This window comes from Thunnus maccoyii, chromosome 9 (assembly GCF_910596095.1).
Source record: "Thunnus maccoyii chromosome 9, fThuMac1.1, whole genome shotgun sequence".
Lineage (NCBI taxonomy): Eukaryota > Metazoa > Chordata > Actinopteri > Scombriformes > Scombridae > Thunnus > Thunnus maccoyii.
Window position 1 is genome coordinate 22,802,165 of NC_056541.1, and position 25,675 is coordinate 22,827,839.

Genomic DNA, 25,675 nt, shown 5'->3' on the forward strand with positions numbered 1-25,675 from the left:
CAACAATAACTGATATTGTTCTCGTATGCAGCCAGAGCCTGATCGGGCCGGTTACTCTGTCTCATGCCATGTTGTTGCTGCTGCTGCTGCTGCTGCTGCGGCTGCTGTTGGTGTAGACGAACTGCTGGATCAAACCAGCTGAGTCTGGCTGAGCTCACACACACAGAGGAACCACTGTGACACGATGACTTTCTCTCTCTGATGTGTCATTTCCATTGGTTCGGAAAGGTCACACGTCTCTCCACTGAGGTCACCAGTGGTTTCCCTCTGCATTGCTCCACTCCAGCAACTTTCTCCCTACTTCCTTCCTCTTTTGCTTAGTTGTTATCCTTTTCTAGTGGTCTGTTATCTGTTAGGTGTGCTTGTAGATGCGAATAGATATCTGACAGCGAGATAGCCCACATTTCCACTCATTGTGTTCAGATTGTGGTATTTATAGAGCGCATCCTCACCACTGAGGTCAGAAAGTGCTGTTCCATCCAGACAAGCAACATTTACTCATATGAGTGTCCAGTTTTATACTGAACTGAAGAAAACAAGACTGACCTAAACTAAAAGAAGCATAGTGAGTTCATATTTATCATTATTTTTATCATTATTTAGTCATCTCTTTTCTTCATTTATTTCAATCAAAGACAGAATTTACCACACAGATGCTGCTGCTGTTGATGATGACAATTTAGAAAACTATGACAATGATAATGATGATAATGCTGGTGACTACAGTCATGATAGTGAATGTGGTGGTCACAATAAACAGCCATGTTCCACACAGGATGACAGGAGGGCAGCTATCGCTCTCTCACATGTCTTAAGTTGCCACAGCAAAAGCGACTTGCGGGTGATAAGCAAGAACTGGTCTCAGCCTGTTTGAGTGAGAAATCAATGTGAGCTGGAGTTAGAGAGTCAGAGAAGGACAGTGAGAGTGAAAAGAGCTAGAGAGAGTTTGTGACTGACTTCACTCCTTGCCACAATTAGCTGCTGACTTTGAAATACTTTATCAAGGCTCTGCTTGTAATCTGCACACGCATACATTCATGAGGCACATATGGCCCTACAAACATTCTCGCATGTGCACACTCAAGCACAAATGGGTGTGGCAGTGCTGATGATGACAGCGCAGCTTACATAGACCAGTCCTGTTGACTTGACCTGCACTGGAACACTTTGACCCTGTTTACAACAAGCAGACAAAAGGTTATTTCAATACATATCACTATAATAAAGACACTTTATCAATCTAAATGTAAGGCAAGCCTTTTATGCTTCAAACGCTTTGATTGAATAAAGCTTTGACACACAAAAGCCCACTTGGGATAAAAGGGAAGCTGGATGAGTTTCAGACCTGACTCTGATGCTTTGTGGTTCTCAGTAAGGTCTGTGTTTCCAGCAAAACAACTTATCTGCCCAAACGTGACGTCTATTTCAGGTTGCTGGAGGGGTTCCAAATATATATCAGCCTGTAGCTTCCAGTGTCAATTTTCAAGCACATGGAAGCGTACAGTATGTACAGTATCAACACTCAGGCATGCATACACTGAGGGCAAAGTTGTTTGCTCACATATTTGCATGCATTAACACATGCATGCACTCAAAAACACACAAAAAAAACAACACATGCATGGACATATATTAAAATACAAACATATAAGCAAGCAAGCACATGCTATAGAGGGGACAATCTAGTAATCCTGCCAACCAGACCACATAGTGAGAACAAGATAGAGTGTCATTTGCAGACATGAAATGTCTAGCCCCAACCCCCTTCCCCGGTCAGGCATGTTGGCAAGGCTGCCATGGACAGTGTTGCCTTTCACTTTGCAGAATCCCATTTCATAGAGCAGCAACAGCCTGCAGTTACAGCACACTGTGTCCACAGTAATGTAGCAAAGAGACAACAAAAGGCATCAAAGAAACATTTTAGAAGCCTCCCAAAAGAAAAGTCTGTCCGGGCTGCTCTGCTACACCCCGCTGTCAACTTCAATCAATAAACCAGCTCATTTCAATAAACATGCTGCATGATCTGTGATGTCTATGTCTATGGCTCAAGACGGTCCGTTCGCTCCAGTGTTCCTGGCTACATCTCCACAAGGCTCCCTTCTAATCTGCCTGACCTTTGGAGTCAGTGGACGGAAAGAGCCAAAAGGTCATGTTATCTGACCTGAGTGTCAGCAGCTTCAAATAAAAACGGAGCGAATGTGGGAATACGAACGTCATCCCACTAACCGAGTGTATCTCATCTCTTTTAATAAATTAGTTTGTACAGTCCCACTGAAACACATTTCATGTGTGTGGAATGTGTGTTCTCACGCATGTAAAGTGAATGACATTGTTGATTCAGTTTACCTCTCTTTGTATATGAAAGGTAGGCTACTTAGACACTACAGTTCCAAGAGAGTGAGCGTATTTCTACTATTCCTTTGGGTATTTATGGACTGATCAATGAAGCATTTAACCAGTAAAAACAATTATTTACAATTAATAAACCATTTTTAAACTAAGCCTTATGACAAAGTGGTGCCAAGTTCTATATACTTCCATATTTGGCTGGAGAAGGCCAAAGTCTTCATCTAATGACCCAAGAATAAACACATACTCAGAGTTTTCAAGCAGTGACACCACTGGGACTGCTGAAGCCACCAGATACCCTCTTGGACTGGTTGGTCATGTCAGACCAGTGTTTCTGTGATGAGTGCGATGTAATTGACCATGATGGTATAAGTCACTTTGGCTTGTTGAAGTAAAGTAAGAAAAGCTCTGCTCTGATCTCATTATAGCAAAGGTCATCATTTGCCATCTTAATGAGGGGCGATATAATGTGTGCATATGCTTACACACACGCACACACACACACACACACACACACACACACACACACGCATTTGATGTAAACTGTAAATTATTTCCAGGATTTAACAAGTTTTAACTGTACTATTTGACAATAAATTACACTATTATCACTTTACAGACTTTAACTGTAATATTTCACCATATAATACTGTACTCTGAACGTTACAGTGAAATCAGTGCAGACGTGGACGTTACACAGGAAATTACTCTAAAATTTTGATTTGAACTTGAACTTCATTGCACAGCCATGTAGGATGGACAATTAGTAGTAATACAGTAGTAGTAGAGTAATGAAATCAGATTTGTTATCTAACTGATCGACAAGGTTTTCGATCTGACAATGTATATTATTTTACCTTGTGACTTAACTAGCATTAGCTGTTTGTCATATGTGTGTTTTTTAAGCCATCGTAAAGAATTAGCACACAGTAGATACGGTAGACCCCCCCCCCACCCAGTAAGTTTGAGCGTGCTCACCTTTAGATAGACTCATAGCTAACGTTACCTGCGACGTTAACCGAACTTCATTATGTAGTGCTTGTAGTAACTTTGGAATATTAGTTAGCCAGTCAGATAGTTTTTGGAGCCTAATTTGAACATTTTGAACATCCTTTGTTCGCTTTTGTCAGTGCTAACGCATTCTCTCCTATCTTGCTGTTTCTGTCACAGTGTTTGCTGCACTGCTGGAAACTGAAGACCGCTGGTTTAAGATAACATTAAGCAAAAAATTTAATGTTGGCATGTTAACGTTTTTACCAACCAGAGGAATAATTGTGATGACTCAGGACAGGGGCAGAGATTCAGTTTAGTTGCTTAGTTATGTTAACGCTAGAGCTTGTTCGAAGCTCCGTCCACCATGTGCTATGGCGCAACTGCTGCATGATTCTTTCACTGAAAGTGTGCAGGATGATAACACATAGCTGTCCTCCGAAAAGCCTTAAATTCTCTTAAATTGAATGTTCAGTATATATTCGTCTGGTCCTTGTTGTCTTACATTATGTAAATTAAATTGTTTCACCAACAAGAAGCATTCACCTTTCTTAAAGTTAGTTTTTATGTGTGAAAAAATATAGATTAGCAGAGCAGCTAGCGTCATATAACACATTTGACACTATTTCTGTAGAAGTGGCCCAACCACCAACAGTAACCTGCAGTTATACTGAAATGTTGCTGGAGCTGTTACAACTGCACAGCCAGAAATAACATTACTGTCCATGCACTTTGGAGTATTAGTCAAATATATTTAGTGGCCTACACAGTTTGTAAAACTTCAAACTAAGACGCCATTGCCTATTTTTGTTTGATAATGGGACTGCTATTAGTAGTAAACATCTAAACTCCTCAGCTAGTTAGCCTGCTAGCTCAGCCTCAGGCTTGTTTCCAGTTCACAGATCCAGATGCCAAACACACTGCTGATGTGATCTGTCATCACACAGCTGCTAGTGGTTAATTGCTGAATATATAGACTTGAAAACTTGTCAAAAAACAAATAGCTACCTCTGTTCCAGTCTGCCATGTTGGTGAGGGACGTCACGAATAACCTGTGCAGGGATTTTATAAATGTACATGACCACCCCATGGGAGTCGCTATGGTCATCTCCTGTGGGAAGCAAACGTATAGTATTTTCATCAGCATCAGTTTTCTGAATGTCCCAGATGATGGTGGTTTAAAACACTGACTGCACATCTTAAGGTGTTTTCCTGAATACTCACATGATTTGTTAAATTTGTTGAGTAATTAAAAATATCAGAATCAGTCTTTAAAAAGACCCTCATGTGTAACTGGTGTAATAAACCCCCATAATCCCAGAAACAACACAGAGGACATGACCTCGGTGCCCTGCACCCAGTGATGCCCTTTGTGAGGTAATATTTCTGCACTTGTTTCCCCAGAGTTGTTTACTTGTTTTCCCATAAGGCCTTTTAAATGATCTGATCTTCCTGTATCCCTACAGTCACAGAGTCCCTGTCAGACCAGATCTACACCTCTGACCACTGAGTTTGTGTTTTTCAGGAAGGCCTCTGTCAAATCCCAGAGGAAGGAGACATGGCCAGCAACTCTTTTTATGGGTTCAGTCTACTTAGAGATGTCTTTGATTGTTTCTGGTGCTGTTTGTCATTTTGTTATGCCAGGATATGCTTGTTTTCTTTCTCTCTACTGTACTCAGGTTTCTCCCACAAAATAGATCTTGATTTCAAAGAGATTACCTGATTAAATAGAGGTTATATACTGTATAATGTTGGACCAACAGACATTAGATTAAGTGTAAACTCATTTTAATAGAGTAAGCCAGGATCAGGCCAGGACATGTAGAGTGATGTGTCTCCCGCTGCAGATTTAGATGGAAACTCAGAGGACATCGACAGACGGAAACGGGAGTTCGGACAGAATGTCACCCCTCCTAAAAAAGCCCAAAACCTTTGTGCAGTGTGTGCGGAAAGCCCTGCAGAACAAATTCAACACCCTGCACTTGGTTGCAATCATTTTAGTAGGCATTTATGTACGGGTAGACGCTGCGAGACAGAGTGAGTTTATCTTTTTGTTTTAAATTGTCAAACAGTCACTCTGTTTGTTTAAATATTTTCTGTTGTCTCATTATCAGGTTTCAGTCAGCGGGGAGGTTTGGGACTCAATGTACTTCCTGTTGCGCTTCCTGTCATATCAGCAGTACATGTGATAACACTTGTTCATAAAAATCATGTTCACACGCTAAGCAGCTGAGCTACTGCTTCTCATCTACACACATTAATTCATCTTTAAATTTACTTAATATTATTACTGATGTTTATTATCAATATGTCTTACTTGCAATATGAGAAAAACTTGTGCTGTGTTGTCTATGTTGAGACCGTGGCTTGGCGGCTGGTGATGTAGAGGGGGAGGGCGAGGTGGAGGCCAGCCGGATTGAAGGTGCTATTTTTCTGCTATCGATGGGTTGGGTGGTCGTAGTAATGATCTTGAAAGGATTAATCGGAGAGAAGCGGTACCGTAGCCTCAGGATTGAGCAGGAGCTGAAGTTCACCGTGGTCCGAGGGGGTAGGTTATTCAGATCAAAGTGTCCGAGATCGTCGCCAGTGACATTTATACAAGTGAAATATGGTGAGAACATGCATGCACTGATCGGTAAGGTCAGTTCACCTGAGTTTACCAGTTTTACCCCACGTGATGTTTAGAGCAGGGTAGGGCTGGGCGATATGGCCAAAAATGTTATCACGATAAAAATCTTCATATCAGTCTATCATTACTTATCTCGATAAATGTCAAATCATTCTGTCTTTCCAGTTTAAAGGCTGATTTTTGCTCCTGAGTAACAATTAAAGAAACCAGATGGTTAATTGTGGTTTTAAACTATTCATTATGGTGAGAACTCAGTGTAGCTCCTGTGATGGCTTTTCTCTCTCCCTCTCAGTTTAATTATATCGAACATTTGTTGTATTTCTATCAAGGAAAATTATATCAAGATAATTATTGTTGTCATTTTATCACCCAGCCCTAGAGCAGGGTGTCAAAAGTCAATACTTTCTGGTATGACTGAAATATGTCCACAGCACTGAGGATCATAAAGTTGACATCAAATGTCCTGTCAGATTCATTATCTTGTTGACTTTTTCTTTGATCAGATAGTTATCAATTTAAATAATCATTTTGCCAGTTTTGACAACTTTTGAATTTTGTGTTCAATAAAAAAGGGTTTTTTTTGTAGAGAAACATGTTTATATTTATTTCTCAAAGTGAGGTATCAAAAGAAGCAATGTTTTAGTATCAGTGCTGAAGTTCTGGTCACACAGTGGTGGAATGAACTCCCCCCAGTACACAGGACAGCAGAGTGTCCATCTTCCAGCAGCTGAATCCACCTTTTAACAATACACCCTAGAGGGACCGTGATAGACCATACTGATTTAAAAAAAAAAGAAGAAGAAAAAAAAGGCTTGTACCATAGCTGTCCAAACATACCTCTAGTTGTTTGCTTGAGAAGGTTGTTAATCAACTCAGTAAATTTTATTTCAAACATGTAAATAGAAACATAAAAACAAAACATAAATCACAATAAAATGTTGCACTTCCAATTCGTGATGATATCTATCTCTTGTTCCTTTTGGGTTTGAATCCACTTATTGTAAGTGAATGTCATGTAATGTAATGAAATTCATGTATCCTATCTGCACCAGTATTGAAAAAAATCCAATCATACCCAGCCTCAGTTGTGTTTAGTGATGCAGATAGTCTCAGTTTTGTGTGACAAGCTTTTAAGATATCTGTCTTTGGAGACCAAGCTGGCACCACAAAACGAAAGAAGTGAATAAAATTTAATTATGGTCCTCGAAACATTTTTAAAAATTCCATTTGAAAATCTGAACTGCAGGGAGTCCTTCCAGAGACAGTGCCCTTGTTCCTCTGGCTTATTCACAGAGCCCACTGTTAGCAGATCATTAGGTCTTATTTCAAAATGTCAGTCCAGAAGACTGCATATGAAATGTATGTTATTGTCATGAAATGTTTTCATGATAACAGTATAATCTTGTCATTTCAACACAAACCTAACTACCTTGTGGGGATAATTAAAAAGTCCTATAGATGGGTAGTTAAATCATGTCATAAGGTTGAAAACCACAGCAGAATAGTTGTTAATGATAAAGAGCCAATTTCACTCAACACTATTTCATAATCATTAGGTAACAAAAGATAAAAATATTTCCACCCCTCCGCTGCTGCATTGGTTATTTTCTTCTGCTGTCTTGGTGTGACAGACAGATGCTGTAATGATGATGTAACATAATGACCTGATAAGGGTGAACTGTTTTTACTGTGTACTTGTGTGTGTTGGTGTTCCAAGTGACCACCTCCCCGCTGACGGCGTCCTGATTCAGGGCAACGATCTCAAGACTGATGAGAGCTCTGTGACTGGAGTGTCAGATCATGTCAAGAAGGGAATGGATAAAGACCCTATTATGCTTTCAGGAGCTTCATTCTGTCCCATTCATATCAAATTACAGCAAAGTTCAGTGTGACCTGAACTGTCGTTATCAGCTCTCATCATCCAGTTTCTGCTGCTGCTTTTCCGCTACCAAATCTGATCCTCTCTTTGGGTTTCACACTTACAGACTGAACACTGAAAAAATGCATCTTTAAACCAGCTGAAATATCAGTAATATTTTTGTTTTAACTGAGTGTCCAAAAACCAGTTTCATGGTGATTATTGAGAGATGAGAGTCACCATTGTAACAGGAATATTGATGATTTAAAAACTTATTTTATATACTTAATTTACTTAATTTTAATTTTTGGAGAATTATCTTTCTCTCATGGCCGTCTCTTGTTCCCTGTCATTTGTCAGTGTAAATTAGTCTGGTTAAGTCTGTTACTGTTCATTGACTTCAAATGGTGTTTTCAAATATTAAACATAAATTTAATTATACACTATACTACATTTAAATTTAATTTAAAAATATTTTCCCTGAACATATCACTCAGTCATAATAGAATGGGAAAGACTGTCCGCGGAAACACAAAGAGGGAATTTGATGCTAAAAAGACTGTAAATGTGTCAGATATCCACTTGATATGACTAACTCAGACTGCTGAAGCCTCATATAAGCTTCAGATAAACTTTTAAATGCATTTTTGCACAAAATGACTGTGTGGACGCCCCCTTTACTTACATTGAAGGCACATTTGAAGGGGATCTTTAAATAGTCAGTATGAACAGGAGGAATGATTACAGCGAGGAAAACCTCTTTTTAGTGTTCATATGGACACCTGACTGTTTTAAGACACACTTGAAAAATTGCGAACCTATCCTTTCATGAGATCTAAGAGTTTCTTTTCTCTATGAGTTGACATTCCAGCTGACATTTCAACACATAATAAATGGTTTTAATTGTGGAACTTATTGAGGTTAATTGCTCCTTTTTTACATGATTTATGTCATAAATAAAATAGCTTAGTAGTTCATCTTTATTTTAACTGTCATGTGGCTCTTAGAGGAAATAAAGAGTTTATTTCCATAACCAAATGAGATTAAATTCTAATTTAATAAAAGCCTTAACAGATTTTAACAATATATGATATCAAAAGTTAAATATCCATATGCCCCAGAAACACAGGGCTGTAAGCAGGATTTACACCCCAACACAGAGTCTCCATTTAAATTTTATTTTATTATTAAGGTGTTTTCAGTTATGTTTGTGTAAGTTTTATTTAATGGAATAAAGTATTTTGAATTTTGTGGCCTTAACAGTGTTCAAAATTAATTTTTGACTCTAAAAAGACTGGAATCACCCTTTAAATGTTTAAAACATTGTAAGTAGAGAAAGCAAACTCCCCTCAGCTTTCTAAAACCTCAGATTTTCCAGAGAAAATACCAAACACATGACTTGGTGTCCTCACTGGTAATTATGGCTCAGTTTAGAAAACTCTGCTAAAAATCTACTTACGTAAAAGTACACAAGTATCAGCAGTAAAATGTAGTTGAAGTATTGTAGTAAAAGGAGTGATTTGGTCCCTCTGACTGATATTATTTTTTACATCATTAGATTATTAATACTGAAACATCAGTGTGTAAACAGCATGTTACTGTTGTAGCTGCAGGAGGTGGAGCTAGTTTGAACTACTTTATATACAGTTATCTAGTGTAGTCCAGTGGTCCCCAGCCTAGGGGTCGGGCCCCTCCAAAGGATCACCAGATAAATCTGAAGGGTTGTGAGATGATTAATGGGAGAGGAAAGAAGGAAAAACAAAGTTCTGATACACAAATCTGTTTTCAGTTTTTGGACTTTTTCTCTAATATTTGATTTTTGGTGAAATATTGGATCATTTGAACATTTATTGAAATGAAACCATGTGAGAAGTTTAGAGGGAAAAATCACTATTTGGTGCAGCTGTTAACAACTCATAGACATCTGAAATGTGACTCTGACTACACACTGCTTTTTGTAAGACGTGTCATCTTTAACAATGTGTTGTATTTTAACAGCTTGTTATATTATCCATTGTCTCAAATCTTCATCTGAAAAGTAACTAAAGCTGTAAAATAAATGTGGTGGAGTAGAAAGTACAATATTTCCCCCTGAAATGTAGTGTGTAGTGGAGTAGCAGTATAAAGTAGCATAGATGTTTCCTGCTCTTATTTAACATTTGGGTGATCCATCTGCACAGACTGACAATTATGGGGATATTATTGTATGGAATATTATTCAAAAATGTGTACTTGAAAACAGGATTTTGTTTTTTAGTTTTCTAAACTTGTACATTTATGTTTGTAACTGTAAATTCTGTGCTGCAAGCTTGCTGCACACTTGCAGGCTGAACATTTCGGTGACTGAATGCAAACTCAGTTTTGCCAGTTTGTGCATCAGTCACGGGCCTGCAAGCAAGTATTCATGACCTGCGAGGCAAAAACACTCACACAGGAGTGTATGTGCATGCACACAGACTTTTGACATGCTTACTGCATGTTGCACATGTTACAGTCATGTTCTGTACACTGAGCTTTGTAAAAGGAGGGTGGGACCTTCAACTTTTGACCATTCAGCTTTGTTGGAGCCTAAACCCCTTAAAGCTTCATAAAGGGAGTGTGTGACCACTAAGATGACTCAAAAACAAACTCATAGCAGCAGCCCTGATAAACATTTGGATTGTCATACTCCATGAAGTCACAGTATACTGCAGCTGTCTGGAAAGACAGTACAAGCAACCTTTTGAAATTAGAGGGTGCCACTTGATTTAGCATTCATTGAAAACATCTTTAATAGAGGTTGACAGTGAGGCTCAGCTTCAGTTTCAATTAGTGTTTACTGATAGTGAAAGCAAGACAGGTTGAAGAAAAACTGCTAAAATATTATTGAGGATTTTAGCTAATTCTTCCTTTTACAGTTATTTATATGCTTTTCTGATGCTTATTATCTTTAACCTTCCAGACTTGCAGAGGGTGCATCTTACGCTGCCCAGCATTAGGTCTTAAAGGATAGGTTCACATTTTTCAAGTCCGTCATAAAACAATTAAGACATGTCCTGATGTATCTTGAAAAAGTTGTTGGTTGTTGTAAGTGTTCCCTCTGTTCACACTGGAAGAGAAGAGATTCTAAAGCAATTCCCATGTAAGTGATGGGGGACAAAATCTACACATTCTGTGCAAAAGTTTCAAAATTCAGCCAAAGCTAATATAAGACTTCAGCATCTTGAGTTAACAGAGCATCCTCCCATGGACGGGAAGATGAGATGATAACTTTAACATATGCAAACACACAAATTCCTCGATTTATCAGGTCTACTTTGAACCGTCTATGGGTCATTCTGTTCTCTCTCCTCACATTTTGCAACTTTGTGCAACATCAGCGCGCCTGCAAATTAAGTTTCTGCTGACTTGGTGTCCTACCTGACTTTTTTTGCTCTGTGGTGTGTTTCAGGGAAAACCGACAGGAGCATGGGGAATGTACTGGGAGTTGTAGCTCCATGTGCGTAATACACAGATTCACAAATGCTTACCAAAGGTGCAAATCATCTGTACTTGAACTCAACCGAATTCTTTGGTCTTGGACGAAGACGGTAGTGCTTACTCAGTGGTCTCTGTAGGATACAGAGAACTGTTTCAGTTGTGTGTCAAACATGCACTTGTACAAAAGTTATGTTGTCTGTTAGGTAAGTTAGTTAGGAAGGTATGCATACATGAGAGTGTGATGTGAACCGTACATCTGTATTGGACGCATTAGTAGTTCTCAATTTGATCTTATCTTGAATGGCTAATAGCAATCTCTATTGTGACTTAAACCTGTAAAATCGTCTTCTGTACTGTTCAAATTACCTTTAAGCAAGTTAATGATTATCACGTCACAGGGAGCTGATTGGTTGATTAAATTACACGTATACTACTAAGCCACTAGTATTGACGTATGTGAGACTTGAAGTGCACAAGACGTACATGAACTGCAATAACATGTACCTTTTCTCCACAACAAGGCTGAATGTTATGCAACACAGATTATTTTGAAGATGTGAACAGGAAGTATGTAATTAATTAGCCTCTTTTGTTGTTATTCTGCTTCTTGTTTTACCCATTCATCAGCATCAGTGGTTCCTGACTCACTGTCTGGCTGTATTGATTTAACAGATGAAGACTGTTGCCGCCAGGCTTTATATGTGGAACTGGGTCACTCTTTTGTAGTCTGAGATGAGGTGTTGCATCCATTAAAAGGTTACACTTATTTATATTCTCACCCAAACTGCACACTCATTCAGAGCCTCAAGAATTAAAGACGGGTTTTCTTACATTCATTATATTGTGAAGAAAAGAGAAAGCGAAAACAGTCGAACGATGGCATTATCATGTTTCGGAAATTCACACCCCTCCATTGAATTTAAAGAAATGATATAATCCATAGAGATTTTGTTGTCATAATAGACTTCAGATGAACAAAACACAATGACATTGTTTTCCTTTGAGGGTCTACCTTAATTTCCTATGGCTTTTCTGGAAAGACAAATGCATTCATTTTTCCACAGGAACCCACCCCCCACCCTCGCTCCCAAGCGAGGTGTTAAAAGAGAGCAATCACTGATGGGATGTGACTGATAAGAAGCAGTCCTCTTTTCATCACCGTGTGTTTGCTGTTTCCCCTCCTTTATATTGTCAGACAACCTTGCTTTGAGGATGTGGTGATTCACTGAGAGCTATAAATGCAGAGTCATCATCTGTGTGTGTGAGAGAGAGAGTATCTATACAGGCGGACTGTGAGCCAGCATGAATCAGCTGTTGCCTGGATGTCTAAAGTGTTATCTCTGTTTTTCCCTCTGGGCACAGACAGATAGAGAGGGCACGCAGGCAAGAAGACCAAGGACTTCAACATAAACATGTTTGCCTCCAGTCTGGTGGCTCTGGGACCGCGGCTGGTGGGTTGGGACATTGAGCTGTTTGCTGTGGCTGTTTAATTGCTTTCCCCCTATGGCTGAGAGAGACAATTTAGATAATTTGAACACTTTTATTGATGCTCTCAGCATCTCATCTGAGACTCTGTGAAGTGCTGGCAGAAAAGTTTTATTACTTTTATATCAGCAACCAAATCAGCACCTCACAAATCTCAAAATGCCTTTTTGAGAAACCCTACATTCAGCCGACTGAGTACTTTTAATCAGGAAGAACCAATTCCACAGTCGCACAATATTTAAATCCCCTTTAGTCCTTGGGCCTGAGGGGTCATTCTTAACAGTCGCCACTTACTTGGTTTATCTGGACCTTTTAATCATATCTCATGGGCTTCGACAACTGATGTTCAGTTATCATGGAGATTCTTTATGTGGCTGGGTTGTCAGAACATCTAGTAAGAGTTTTCAAGTCATCGGGAGTCAGCACTTACTACAACCAATCAACACCTAAAAGAGGACATATCATACATATTTCAAGGTCTATATTTTCATTCTGGCATTTGCATGATTTACAGTTCCTTATTTAACTATACTGCAGCCCCTCAATTAAGCCTCTGTGTGAAACAGGCCATTTTAGGTCCTGTCTCTTCAAGGCCCCCCTCCCTATGAGCCAACTCTGTTCTGATTGGTTAGCTCCCAGAGGTTGTCCCCTGCAGACCTCCACCAGTTCCCGAGACTACGTAAGCAACCAACATTAGTCAGATCTAACGTTTTTCCCCCCATTCTTTACTCAAAATATAAACTTCTCAAATACAGACGTATATGTTCGAGCCTATATTTGATCTGGAATATGCAAGTGGGCTAAGTGGGCTTTTGATTTAAAAAAAATCAAAAAAACATTATATGTCCCCTTTAAGATCTCTGCTGGTATACGAAAAAGACAAGAACCCCCCCCCCCCCAGTATGACTAGATCATATGGTGTATGACATCACTACCATCTATCCATACATATAACAACACAATAAGATGATATTAAATATCTATTTTTTTCATTGTCAGCTATAGTTGTCTTTTTGACACCTGCTGATGCACTGAAGACTAGACAGATCCATATCTTAGTGTTCATAAACTGATCTAAGCTTGGTCCCTAATGAAACACTTGACCTACAGGATAAAACTAAATTATGGCAAGACTGTACACCACAGTTAATTACATAACTACAGTATACTATAAAATACGTCATGTGCACTGGTCTAACTTGCAGTCAGCAGTTTTTTATGCAGCAGTTAATTGAGATCAGCAGGTTTGACTAAAGGGCAGGAAGTCTTGCTGTTTTTCAGCAGATCCATTGTCCTTGTATCCCTAAAGCTTAATAGGTTACTGATGACAGCTGTTGTTCATGTTAATGTCTCATTAACAATGATGACATAATGTAGCCTACAGACATTGCAGTTTACCCTAATGGATACGTAATGGAAATATATGTGGAGTTTGTAATGCTATCGTGATGGCTCACTGCAATGCATGAAAATTAATTGCTTGTGTCTTAAATGCTTTTCTTAGGAGGTGAACAATGAAACAGGCCCCTTGGAAATGCTACATGACAATCAAAAGTTCTTACTGCACTATTATGAGCTCATTTGCTGCTGGAAAAAAAACAAACCCGGAAGCTGCTGCCATCAAACATTGGAGTGTTATTTTGTTAAATGAAGTAATGACCTCTTTGCTCTCCTTTGCTCATTACAGCAATGTTTTTCTTCAAATCCCCGAGGACAGGCTCCTACTGACAGTTAAAGGATGGGTCTGAAAGCGATGTAATCATATTGCAGGAAACAGAGAGGACATGCAGACTGAACATTGTTGTGTTTTGGGAATTGATATGATTTCTTTCAGGGTAGAGGTGTCTTCTCCACCCTCCATTGACGACAAATCCAAAAGTTCACCCGCTGCTTCTCCCTCAGGGGGTGGACAAGGGCCTGAGAGGTGGACAGAAAAATAAAAACAGGGGAAAAGAAAAGTCCTGCACTTCCAGCCACGCTTGAGAGTGGGGAGAGGAGGATCAATAAGTTTTATAGATTTCTGTGTGAGAAAATAGTGGCTCTGAGTCACTTCCTAAATAAAAATAAACTACTTCATGGGTAAAGGGGAAAAAAAAAACATCTTTTTTTCTCTCCTTTTATTCTTCCCTCCACTTTCTCACCTCTATTTGCTGTGGGAGGGAGAATGAAGTCATTAGCCAGTGGGAGGGAGGTACTGTATATCTAAAGGCAACATTTTATATCTAGCTGGTTCCTCACTGTTGAAATATCTTCAAGTAGCACACTCATCTCCTGCTGCTGCTGCTCTCTCATTATCTGTTGGCAAAATGACCTCAAGCATCCAGCCTACGTCTGGAAGGGTAGCTGTAATGAGCAAAGTACGGTGTTTCTCGCAACAAATAGATGGCTGGATGTTTCTGCTTCTGTTCAGTCTGTTTCTGTTTCCTTTTTACATTTGCAAATTTCACATTCTTGCTCTTTCTTGAACAGTAAAAGTAACAGCCTCCCGTGCAAACCAGTAACCAAGTTCAGAAGTCGAGTTGATGGAGGACAGAGGTTAAAGGTCGGTGCAAGTGTCAAGTAGACGGTGGATTCCAAGAGGATCAAAGCTGCTGTCAAAGTTGAAAGGGGAATATTCGCTTATACATTCACAACTTCTTCACAGCAGCAGATCAAAGACCAGACTTTGCTTTAAAAAATGTATGACATTAAGTGAAACTGAATTAAATATGACTGAAAAGCTAACATAATGCAATTTTTAAAGTATTTAGAGCTTACTCCACATTCCTCTGCTTTGCATTGATTACATTTTTTTTTTTTAATTTTCTGACTCATTCATTGCTCTCTGCCAGGGTGCGTTTCTTCTGCAGACAACAGCACAGCAGTCAGACCTCTCCCCGTCTCTCAGCTCTCAGATGATGCAGAACCAGTTTGTGAAATTCCTTTGAGGCAGCGATCATTCACACAAACCGTCTTTCGTGAGGGCGTGACCCTTGACCTCTGTGGAGACTCACTTACATAACTGTCAGAGAACACCCCCCACCACCACCACCCCCCACCCAGTCATAAGCTGTGTCTTTACAGTTTGACATTTTTGATTTTTGGCAATTTTGAATGATCAGTAAAAATGGAATCAGCACAGCTAGATGTAAAATATAGAGTAAATGATTTATTAACAATGTTACACAATTTCCATCCCTAGCAGCAGTAGTTGTGCTGTGGGCACATCCGGCTATCTCATTTGCTAGGTCTCTACAGAAAAAAAAAGATCCAAATATACATTCAGAAAACAATTCCATCAAGGACTTTAAAAAAATTAATTTAGTAAAACATTTATGTATAGGTTCATACATATATATAAAAAACAGATGTACAGTAAAAATCACAAGGTTTCATATCAAACATCTATATGAAAATGTTCTATTCAAAAAACTGTTTTAGTGCAAAAGCATTTTATAATATAAAAATACTGTGTTGTAATTTCTCTGTCTGATATGAAGAGTAGAGGACATGGGATCTGTGTGAGAGGAAAAGGTTAGAGGTGTGTGTCGGCGATGGGGATTCGTCTCAGCTCAACGATTTGGGAGTTGGTTACGCTCCCTCCGTCGTGGCTTCCAGGGATGGACTCGTTATCGCTGACATTAAGGCCGGTCCCTAAAACAGACAGAAATGACACCTTACACTTCAGTCACAAAACATGATTCATGTCTTTGTATTATGTGTTTGTGCAGAATATGTACAAACACATGTGTTTTTAAATATCTATTAGCTGTATACATTACAACAAATCTGCACAGCTAGTCATTTGCAATGCTGATTATCTGTCACATTTGCCCTGCTAGTGCAAACATGTCATTATGTAATTAATAATCTTTGTACTGTACTGTATCTGATCAGGCATGGTAATTGGTTGGACAAGGAGCAGACGTAAAGACTGTGATGCAAGAGTGGAATTCGGCAATGAAACAAAGTATCTCAGAAGTCGAAGGATAAATCGTACAGCAGGCCTGTTGGTAAAACTGTGGCACTGTATGTATAGTAATGTATAGTAAACACATCCTCAGTAATGCTATACAGTAAGTACGCAAAATCACATTTCCATATGTTGAAATATTACTACTGCTACAGACTTTATATAACAGTCACCAAGGCATATGTGCTATCTACTGTTTGTGCTCAGCAAGACAGTAGTTAACTCCACCGAGGAGGTTACTAGATATATACTGCATTGTTTATTTGCAGGATAACTTGAGAGCTTGCAGGGTTCAATATATTTTGGTGGAAGGTTAGGCAGTGGGCCAAGACACAAGAGATATTTCTTTGTGTAGATTCAGAAACTGTTGCAAAGATTTCTTCATATTATGGGATAGGGTATTTCACTATTTTTGCATGAACTTCTGCACTTATTTAATACAATAAATCACAAGATGTATTTTGAAGAAAATCCTGATCTAGATAAAGATTAAAAATAACTAAACAGCTTTAGTATTAAAATTCATATGATTATTGAGTCTAGTGTTAAATTTCTTATTACATTCTATTTCTAAATGTCTGACTTTGAATGTGGTCTCTGTCTTGATAAAGGATGGTGACCTGTGTAAATCAGGGACACTGATGGAACTATGCACAGTACCAGTCAAAAGTTTGGACACACTTTCTCATTCAAGTGAATGAGAAGGTGTGTCCAAACCTTAAGTCCAGGACTTTATCATTCTATCCCTGACAAAGTCTGATGTTTTATTATATAAATATATTAAAATGTTGTCAATAAATGCTGTCTTTGTCCAACGAGGCTGCTTGATGGATGACGCTGACTCCAAACTGGACGTTGTCAGGATCATATAACATCACAATTAGCAAACTTTTATTTATATATTAAGCATCCTGAGTTGCGTTCTGACTCCTGACCCATAATGCTTCATGCTTTCAGGTATGTCAAGGCTCCTTTTGCCATGTATGATAAGAAAAAGCTGCCCTTTCACTGTAAAACTGACATGTTAATGATCAGCCCTCAGTCGTACTACGTAGTGTACATGTGCTGACGCTACGTGTACCTCAGCGTGTGCGTGTTAATGGTTCACTACCAAATGAAGTGTGAAGACCCTCATTACAGCGCTACTTACTGACCCCGTCAGGCGGTGCCCTATTATGTAATACTGATTAACGAATTATCTTTATTGCTGACTGACTGGTTGAGATTAAACCAGGTTATAAGTTCAGTATAACGTGTATGGACGAAGAGAAGGTCAGAGGTGAGCAGGGAAAGTGTGAAGACTGCACTGGTGGTTTATAGAAGACCTTGAGACTGGTTAAGTAACAAGTGTAAAAACACATTAAATCGAGTTAATTAGCTGATTTTTACTGTTTTACTAAAATCAGACAAAAAACTTTCTATTTTTTAACACAGCAAAAATCAAGTTTTCCCTTTTACTTTTTACCTGAGGCCATGCCAGAGACCTGTGAGGAGCCAACCGCTTTGAATTAATTAAATCTTGCAAACTTGCCTCTTTGCTACACTGAATAATATGAATGATTACTTCATACTGCTGAGTTTGCAGCTAAGGGCACCAATAAATTCCCCCGGCTTGTGTGCTGCAGCCCCAAGACTATTTAAGGTTGAGCACCATACCGACTCAGGACAGCGGGAAGGGTTCAAGATAAGAGCAGAGCAGAGACAACTGTCCTGCTGCTACAACTGTCTGTTTATTTGAGATGCAGCCTGACACATGTACGTGTACAAACAACACAACTCTGGCTCTGGTTCACTTTGTCACCACACAATCAATAAGAGGGTGAGAGGCTATCTCTGTTCATGTTTTTCGCTTAGTGTAATGCTATCCTCTCAGCCTAATCCACATTTATTAACACCCCTAAGTCTCTCGAAGTCACAGCTGCTAGCAGGACTATAAATTTGGCTATCTCCTTGGTGACAAGTTTTGTTTTTCTTGGATGCACGCTAACAGGTCTCCAGTGCTGCATCCTAGAGGCCTATGCTCTTCACTATTAAGTACCTGAACAAACAGAGTGAAGTTTGATGATTGTTTCGAGATAAAAACCTGATGTCAAAGTCAAATCAAACCCCAGGCGTGCAGCTTTTACTGGGCTGAAAGCCATCAGGAGCTTGGAGTTGCTCAATAATTGTTAATGATTAATTTTGTCTCCTTGAAAGTATTTTGACCAAAGCCTTCAATAATTCTAAGAATAATCCTGAGAAATTCAGTGTGACCTGACTCAGCCCCATTAACTTCAAGTTCTTATCAGGCTCAGTTATGTCACTCTGTCTATCTTCACTACATATCTCTTATCTCTCCCGAGGCAGCCACCATTTGGCGGATCAAACTCTTGCTCTTTCTATGACGTGAGATAAAAGCTGACGGGGATATATTTGAAGATCAAATGGTTAGCTGTCCATCAGTAGGAGCACTCACTACTGCTGCAGAGTAACAGGGACAGACAGTTATCTCTGATAACCATAAAATAGTTGATCCCATGAATTTACAACTTGTTAATTCATTTCCAAACAGTACATGAACTAAAAACAATCAATATACTTTTTTAATTACAAGAAAGTTGATACTTTCACTTGTGTTTTTCCACAAGATTTATCATAAGACAATTTCAAGTTCAACTTCCTGTAGCTGTAAGGCACCACAGATGGATTCATTTCCTGAGCCGAAGCCATAACAAGAACAATCATGTAGATTTTCATGATTCATAACAGAAAAGACTCTTCGTTGCCACATTACAATGCTACTGCTGAATGCCTCAGCTGGTTCGGTGCCTAAATTTTGCAATGTGACTCTAAAACTGATTATTACTGATTTCATGTCTGCAAATTAGATCTACACCAGCACAACTGAAGATCACGACTTGCTCACAATCCTCAAAGTTTAGAAAAATACTTCTTACCTGTTGAGGGGAGATTATTTCATTAATTTGCTGACTAAATGAGATATAGATATAGAAATTATATTTATGAATAATTTATTTGGTGTTTCTTGTGCTTATTTTAAAGTTGTGGATCATTGCTTATTTATATTGTAACACTTTAGGTAGGACAGCTGCCTCTGTAAGAGTGTAAGACCATGACATCATCAGATTGGTTGTTTTTCAGCAGTGGTGACAGTTACTCGAGTGGAGTCCTTCTCTTTCTGGTAATGTCTCACATTAACAGCAGAGGAGTGTCCTGGTGTACTGAGGCTCCTTTTGGCTCTTGTCCAGCTGGGCCTGATTCTTATACAGACACTGTGAAGCAATTACTCAGTGATTTGAAAGAGTGAAGAGAGGACTGTGTGTGCTGGACTGGTGATATATCAGTGAGCAGTTTGGGCCCTCAGCTCATTAAACATTGATGGCAATTGAGGAAGAATGGTTTCCATGGCAGCAGAGAGATTTAAGGTCAGCAGAGGAATGACTGCACAGGGCTGAGGCTCATGGATGCAATGGATATGTATGTACACTATGGAATAATCAGATACACACACCACACACACACACATGTACACACTCATTTTGGCATTCAATCACCACAGTATAAACTCATAATATCTTTTTTGTGTTTGTGCTTTAAGCCACATGTGCCACGCCTGGTTAAAAAGAGGCAGAAATTAAGGTCATATTTTGGAAGCAGGTTGTGTTTTTCTTGTAATGTTTAAAAAAGAATAGCCACCACATTGTGTTGGATTGTGGTGACCTTCTGCACAGTACACAGTGTCTGTATTTTTATATTTCATGGAAAAGTACTAGACAGACTTACTCATAGGATGTTTTTATGCTTTCAGTTAGGATTGGGAAACAGGTAGCTTACGTGTGTTCTGCTCTATCTGCTTGGAATACGTTACAGATTAACACAAAATGTAACAAATTAATCTTCGTAAGTGCTTTTTCATATAAAAAATGATGGGACCAAAGGTAAAATCATTAGTATATCACTGTGTTTGATTAACAATTACCAGAATGTGAACTAGAAACTCTTGGAATTCTATTGTTTTTTTCTGCCATTAGTTTCTTACTGCTGTGTAATCTGCAGGAAACATGTTTTTTGTGTGCTGCTTATGTGTGTTGGTAGGATCCTCACCAGTTTTTAAGGCAAATATGAGGTCGTCAAACTCCTGCGACTCCTCGTCTGCAGTGACCAGGTTGGTGTTGATGAAGCCTCCCTCGGTGGTGTATGTCCCCATCACAGGACTGGGCTTAAACACACTGCTGGGCTGACTGCTGGGCCGCAGCGACGCTCGCTCCCAGTCTGCTGACACCTGACACACACACACACACACGTATACATACACATACAGTTATATGAAGTGCCATACCGATGTATTACAGTCATTGTTGGCCAAGAACCTGGATTGAACCTTGATTTTATGATTTAACCTTGAATTCCTTCTAAACCACACTGAATAAAAACAAAACAATATCTTAATAATCCTGGTATTTAATTTTACTGTACTGCATTTGTGACATGTGATGTTTTTGCTTGATAGTTGCAAAATAATACAAATATTAACTTTATTTATATAATACTTAATGTTAATTTAGTACCTTAATTTATCACAGAAAACATTTTAGAGGTTTTCAACATTCTCTTCTTTAGGTACAAGTAACAGCCCTCATGAGTTGTAGACTATGATAAGTTCAATGCCCCAAAACCTTAACTTGACATTAACGCAGGGCAAAATTGGGTCAACTTTTCATCTCGTCAATACACTCACACATACACACACATGCATGCTTGATTCAGAGAATGGCTGTGTCTGTCAGCCGTGTAATCATGTCTGTGATGAGTTAGGGTCAGGCAGAGTGCATGTTGTCCAAGCACCCCAAAGGGTTAAGGCCAGCCCAAAGGGTCACTTCAGGTTCATGGGGTGAGAGTGAGGTCAGTGGGTTTTGGGTTTCGGGTTTCATATTTAATTAGCCTAAAATCATACAAACGATGCTGCCAGCACAGTCAGAAAGATGACACAGAGTCTAAAACTGTCAATTTGGGGAAAGATAAAACGCTCTATTTATGCATCCGTGAGGCGAAAGAAAGGAGTGATGGGATAAAAAAAAAAGAGATGATGGCAGAGATGGAATTAAAAAGGGGAAACTGAGATTCTGTTTTTTTCTCTCTACACAAGCATATCACTGTATGTGTGTGTTTCCCTTTTATTTATCTGCATAAAAAAAAACGCAATCCATTATCTCTTGTTTTCTTCAGTGTTCATTTATTATGAATGCCTCATCTGTTCATGTACATGCATAAATTTGTGTGTGCCTGTGTGTTCTACCAGCTTATGATGCTTGCTGGGTTGTAACAGGTACAGAGCCTCCCAGTGAGGTGAATTAAGCACCACCAGGCACCTCAGATCCACTTTGAGGAGAGCAGTGACTGGATGATTCCAACCTTTCAATAAGCAATTCAACCCTAAAATTACATGTTTCTATCCTTATTCTAATCTCACTCCAATTTCTTTTAAACCAATCCTCTCCACAAATCATCACTCATCCAACACCCACATCGCTCTTCTTAGCTCTTAGTCTCTTGTCTGTGCTCTGCCTCTTATTTTTCTTACTGGGCTGCAGCCAAATATCAGAAAGGCAGGAGTGTGCTCTCATGAATAAAACAAGATTACTGGATTGCTACGTGGGGAGAGAGATCGAGAAAGAAAGAGGGAGGGGAGAGTTCCCAGGAGTAATGAAGCTAAACCGGCCTCCTTTTTTTCTCCTTCTTTTCTCTCCCTCTCACCAGCTCACTCCTTATAGGGTATTCTCGAGGGAAAAAGTTGCTGAGGAGACTGAGTGACTATAGTAGTAGTGTGTGTGTATGTGTGTGTCTGTGTATGTGTGTGTACATTATGTTTTCAGTGTTTGCTTGCATGCGATGTGCCGGTCTGACAGAGGCTTGAGGAGACAGGCCACAAGAGGAGTTGATGTGGCTGTTATGAAGGAGTTATGAAGACTGACCGTTTACACACGCACAATTTCACACTGATGTTACATAACGGGAATCAGTCTGAAGCGGCCAGAGCAAACGAGTGTGAGTGAGTATGAATGTTCCCTCTAGAGTCACGCTCAGCTGATGTGAGAAATGTGTGAAGGAGGAGCAGGAATGGGCAAATAGAGCCATGGGAATGAGGGCATGGGAAAAATAGGAGGAGGAGGAGGAAAGTCAGCTTTACATCAGTCAATCAGTATTTACAGGAAAATTACTTTTTTTTTTTTATATCCTACGTCTTATTTTCTTAGTTCTGGTCATCATTCCTAACAGTTATAATAAAATTTTACTAATGAAGTTAATAGCTTAGATCTGGAGACACAGGAACATCCCTACCCTTTTGTTAGAAGGAACATGAGCACTCAGACAACTGCTGTAAAGGTTGTAAATTTGTCCATATTATCTCAACAGCTATTAGAGGTGAAATCAAATGTGAGTGCATCCGATTTATCCTCGTTGCACAGAAAAACTGCATGCTTACTCAACTGCAGCAGGTACATTATGTTAAAGTGGAACCAGGAAGTGAATTTTGGACTGGTTGTTGCATCTGCAGATCTCAGCAAAGAAGTTGATGGACAAAATGTTTTCATAACCAATATATATGACCCAGATAATAAAAGACATCATTTGCCTTTCAGTTATGAGAAGAAATTATAATTAAGAGTTGACAATGAAGTACACTGTAGTTAAAATAAAAATGCATTAGAACAGACGAGTATGGAGAATATGGGTATCAAATACTGTTAATCTATATAATTTACTATGTACTAAATGTCTACCTTTGATTATAAATGTGTCTCTCTATCTGACAGCCCTCTAAGATCTGTGTGTGTATGTTTGTGTCATACCTCCTCCATGGCGCTGATGAGGTTCTGAGTTGATTTACTGATGTCACCCCCAACAGTGGTGGGTCCCCCTCCCTGGTAAGTAGAGTCTGGACTGTCATGGCCGCTCATCTCCACTGTGTAACTGGCTTTAGTCGGCCAACACAGCTGGTTGTGCATGACAAAGTACACTGCGAACACATACAAGCCCTGTAAAGAGAGAGAGAGAGAGAGAAAGGGGGGATTCAGCATTAGCATATAAGTTCTACATTGTCCACAGTCCTTTTGCAGAGCTTAAGCTTGTGTCAGACACAGAATCTGTAACATTACTGGCTTCGTAAAATCTCTTTGACGCTGGCAGGTTTTATGGTTGCTTGTAATGCTGGTGATTGAAGGAGTTAAATGTATTCTGTTATACTCATTGTATAGGTCACACTTGGGTGAGACAGTGAGGTAAATCTTTAGTGTATAGATTTTTCAAAAGACAACTGAAAATTATATTATAGGTTTCATTATTATTAAGCATATCATAAAAAATGAGGTGAAAATCCTTGCACATCATTATCAGCAGCAGCAGCGTCTGTTCAAGCATGATGAATGGACAATTACTTCATCTTTGGGCCATGACATCATCGGCACCCTGATACTTCTCCTCTCTCCACTTCCTTGTCATTACCAAATCCTCTTGGTCAACGGCACCGGGCTGCGAATTACCCCAAAACACCGGAGTGTCAAATACCACAGGGCCCTCCTGTATTTCACAACACCCATCACCGGGTGATGACGGCAGCCGCAGACAGAGATGGAACGCACAAGAGGGCCGGGCACCGGTTTGTGAATGTGTGTGCATACAGGTGCACATCCTGTACACATACACGACCCATTCTGCACACATAGAAACACTTTAGCATGTTTAAAAATGACGGTGGTTTGGTCTAATTTCATGTGACGACATGGTTTAAGAGCACCAGACATGCAGACATTCAGAATCATCTGTTATGCCAATTGTTAAATTGATAAATCCAGATTTCCTCAGTAGCTTTGTTTATGGTCACTACACTTAAAGCAAAAAGACAAATTTCCCTCTGTCTGGTGAGCAAAGTAACAAATTAGTTTTCAACAAGTCCCAGTGGGTACGAATGTCCCAAATGTCATAAATATTTCACAACATCTCACTATGCATCTCACTATGCAACATGCAGTTTTGTTGCATATTGGAACTATAAAGCTGCATGTTAGCAAACCACAGGCACGCTCCTACAGTATATATAGTGAAGCGATCATCATTACCCATGCACCCGGGGGATATTGACAAAGAAATGGGGTTATAAACAGTGCTGATGGCTGCAATCAACATTATGAGAAAGTCAACAGGGGACGTAACTGGAAACTGTGTGTTTATGGTTGTGCTTTAAAACAGGAAAATCCAGCTCGTAAGAAGGGAAAAAAAGCCCTGAAAGTAGATAACACACATGGAACACCTCACAGGTCATTAGCTGTGCTTTTTAACAAAGTGTCTGTGAGTGCCGTACATTTACGTACGTACCTTTGAGGACAGGTAAGTGTGACTGAGCTTCTATTTAAGAAATTTATACCATGTCACTTAAGAAATGGGACACTTCAGGGTTAGGAGCTCAGTTTAGTATTGTGTTAGGTGATTTGTATAGTTGGGACTTTTTGTTTGCATGTTCTTCTGATGAAGTTAAAGAAAGAATCACTTAAAACACAGAACAAAAGCAAACAGGTGTGTCTATCACATCTGGGTGTGCGTGTTGCCGTCCATGATTGCAGCTCCATCATAACAGCGCTGTGGGTGATTAGCACAGATCATTAGCAGCCTGAGGAACAGGCTTTACTACCATAGGCTTGTTATGTAAGTGTTCCCTGATCAGTGGAGAGGCCACGTCTTTAGAGATGGAAAGCGCAGACCTAAGGAGAGCAGGAAGGACAGGGAAGGTGGAAGGTAGATGGGGGGGCGGGCAGAGCTGAGGTCAAGAGAGAGAAATGAGGAATAAAGGAGAGAGCACAAGAGGCATGTAAGGGGGAAGAGGAACAAAAAAAGTTGTTTACAAAAAAAGTAGGGGTCATTCAAAAGAAAAATCTCTGCCTCCGAAGATGTAAAGCTC

General features: G+C 39.5%; 1 protein-coding gene and 1 pseudogene across 2 annotated transcripts in view; one reads left to right on the forward strand and one right to left on the reverse strand.

Annotated features, from left to right (window-relative positions):
* The first annotated feature begins 5,697 nt into the window (after positions 1-5,697).
* On the forward strand, positions 5,698-7,860 carry LOC121903833 (annotated as a pseudogene).
* Positions 7,861-15,938: 8,078 nt separating this feature from the next.
* The window catches only part of adgrv1 (adhesion G protein-coupled receptor V1), a 113,428-nt gene continuing 103,691 nt past the window's right edge, over positions 15,939-25,675 (reverse strand). For both annotated transcript variants that reach the window (XM_042422460.1, XM_042422461.1), the window contains 3 exons: positions 23,574-23,759; positions 20,827-21,004; positions 15,939-16,403 (listed from right to left, as the gene is read on the reverse strand). In XM_042422460.1, the coding sequence (XP_042278394.1) occupies positions 16,285-16,403; positions 20,827-21,004; positions 23,574-23,759 (483 nt within the window). In that variant the 3' untranslated portion in view covers positions 15,939-16,284. The remainder of the gene's footprint in view (positions 16,404-20,826; positions 21,005-23,573; positions 23,760-25,675) is intronic.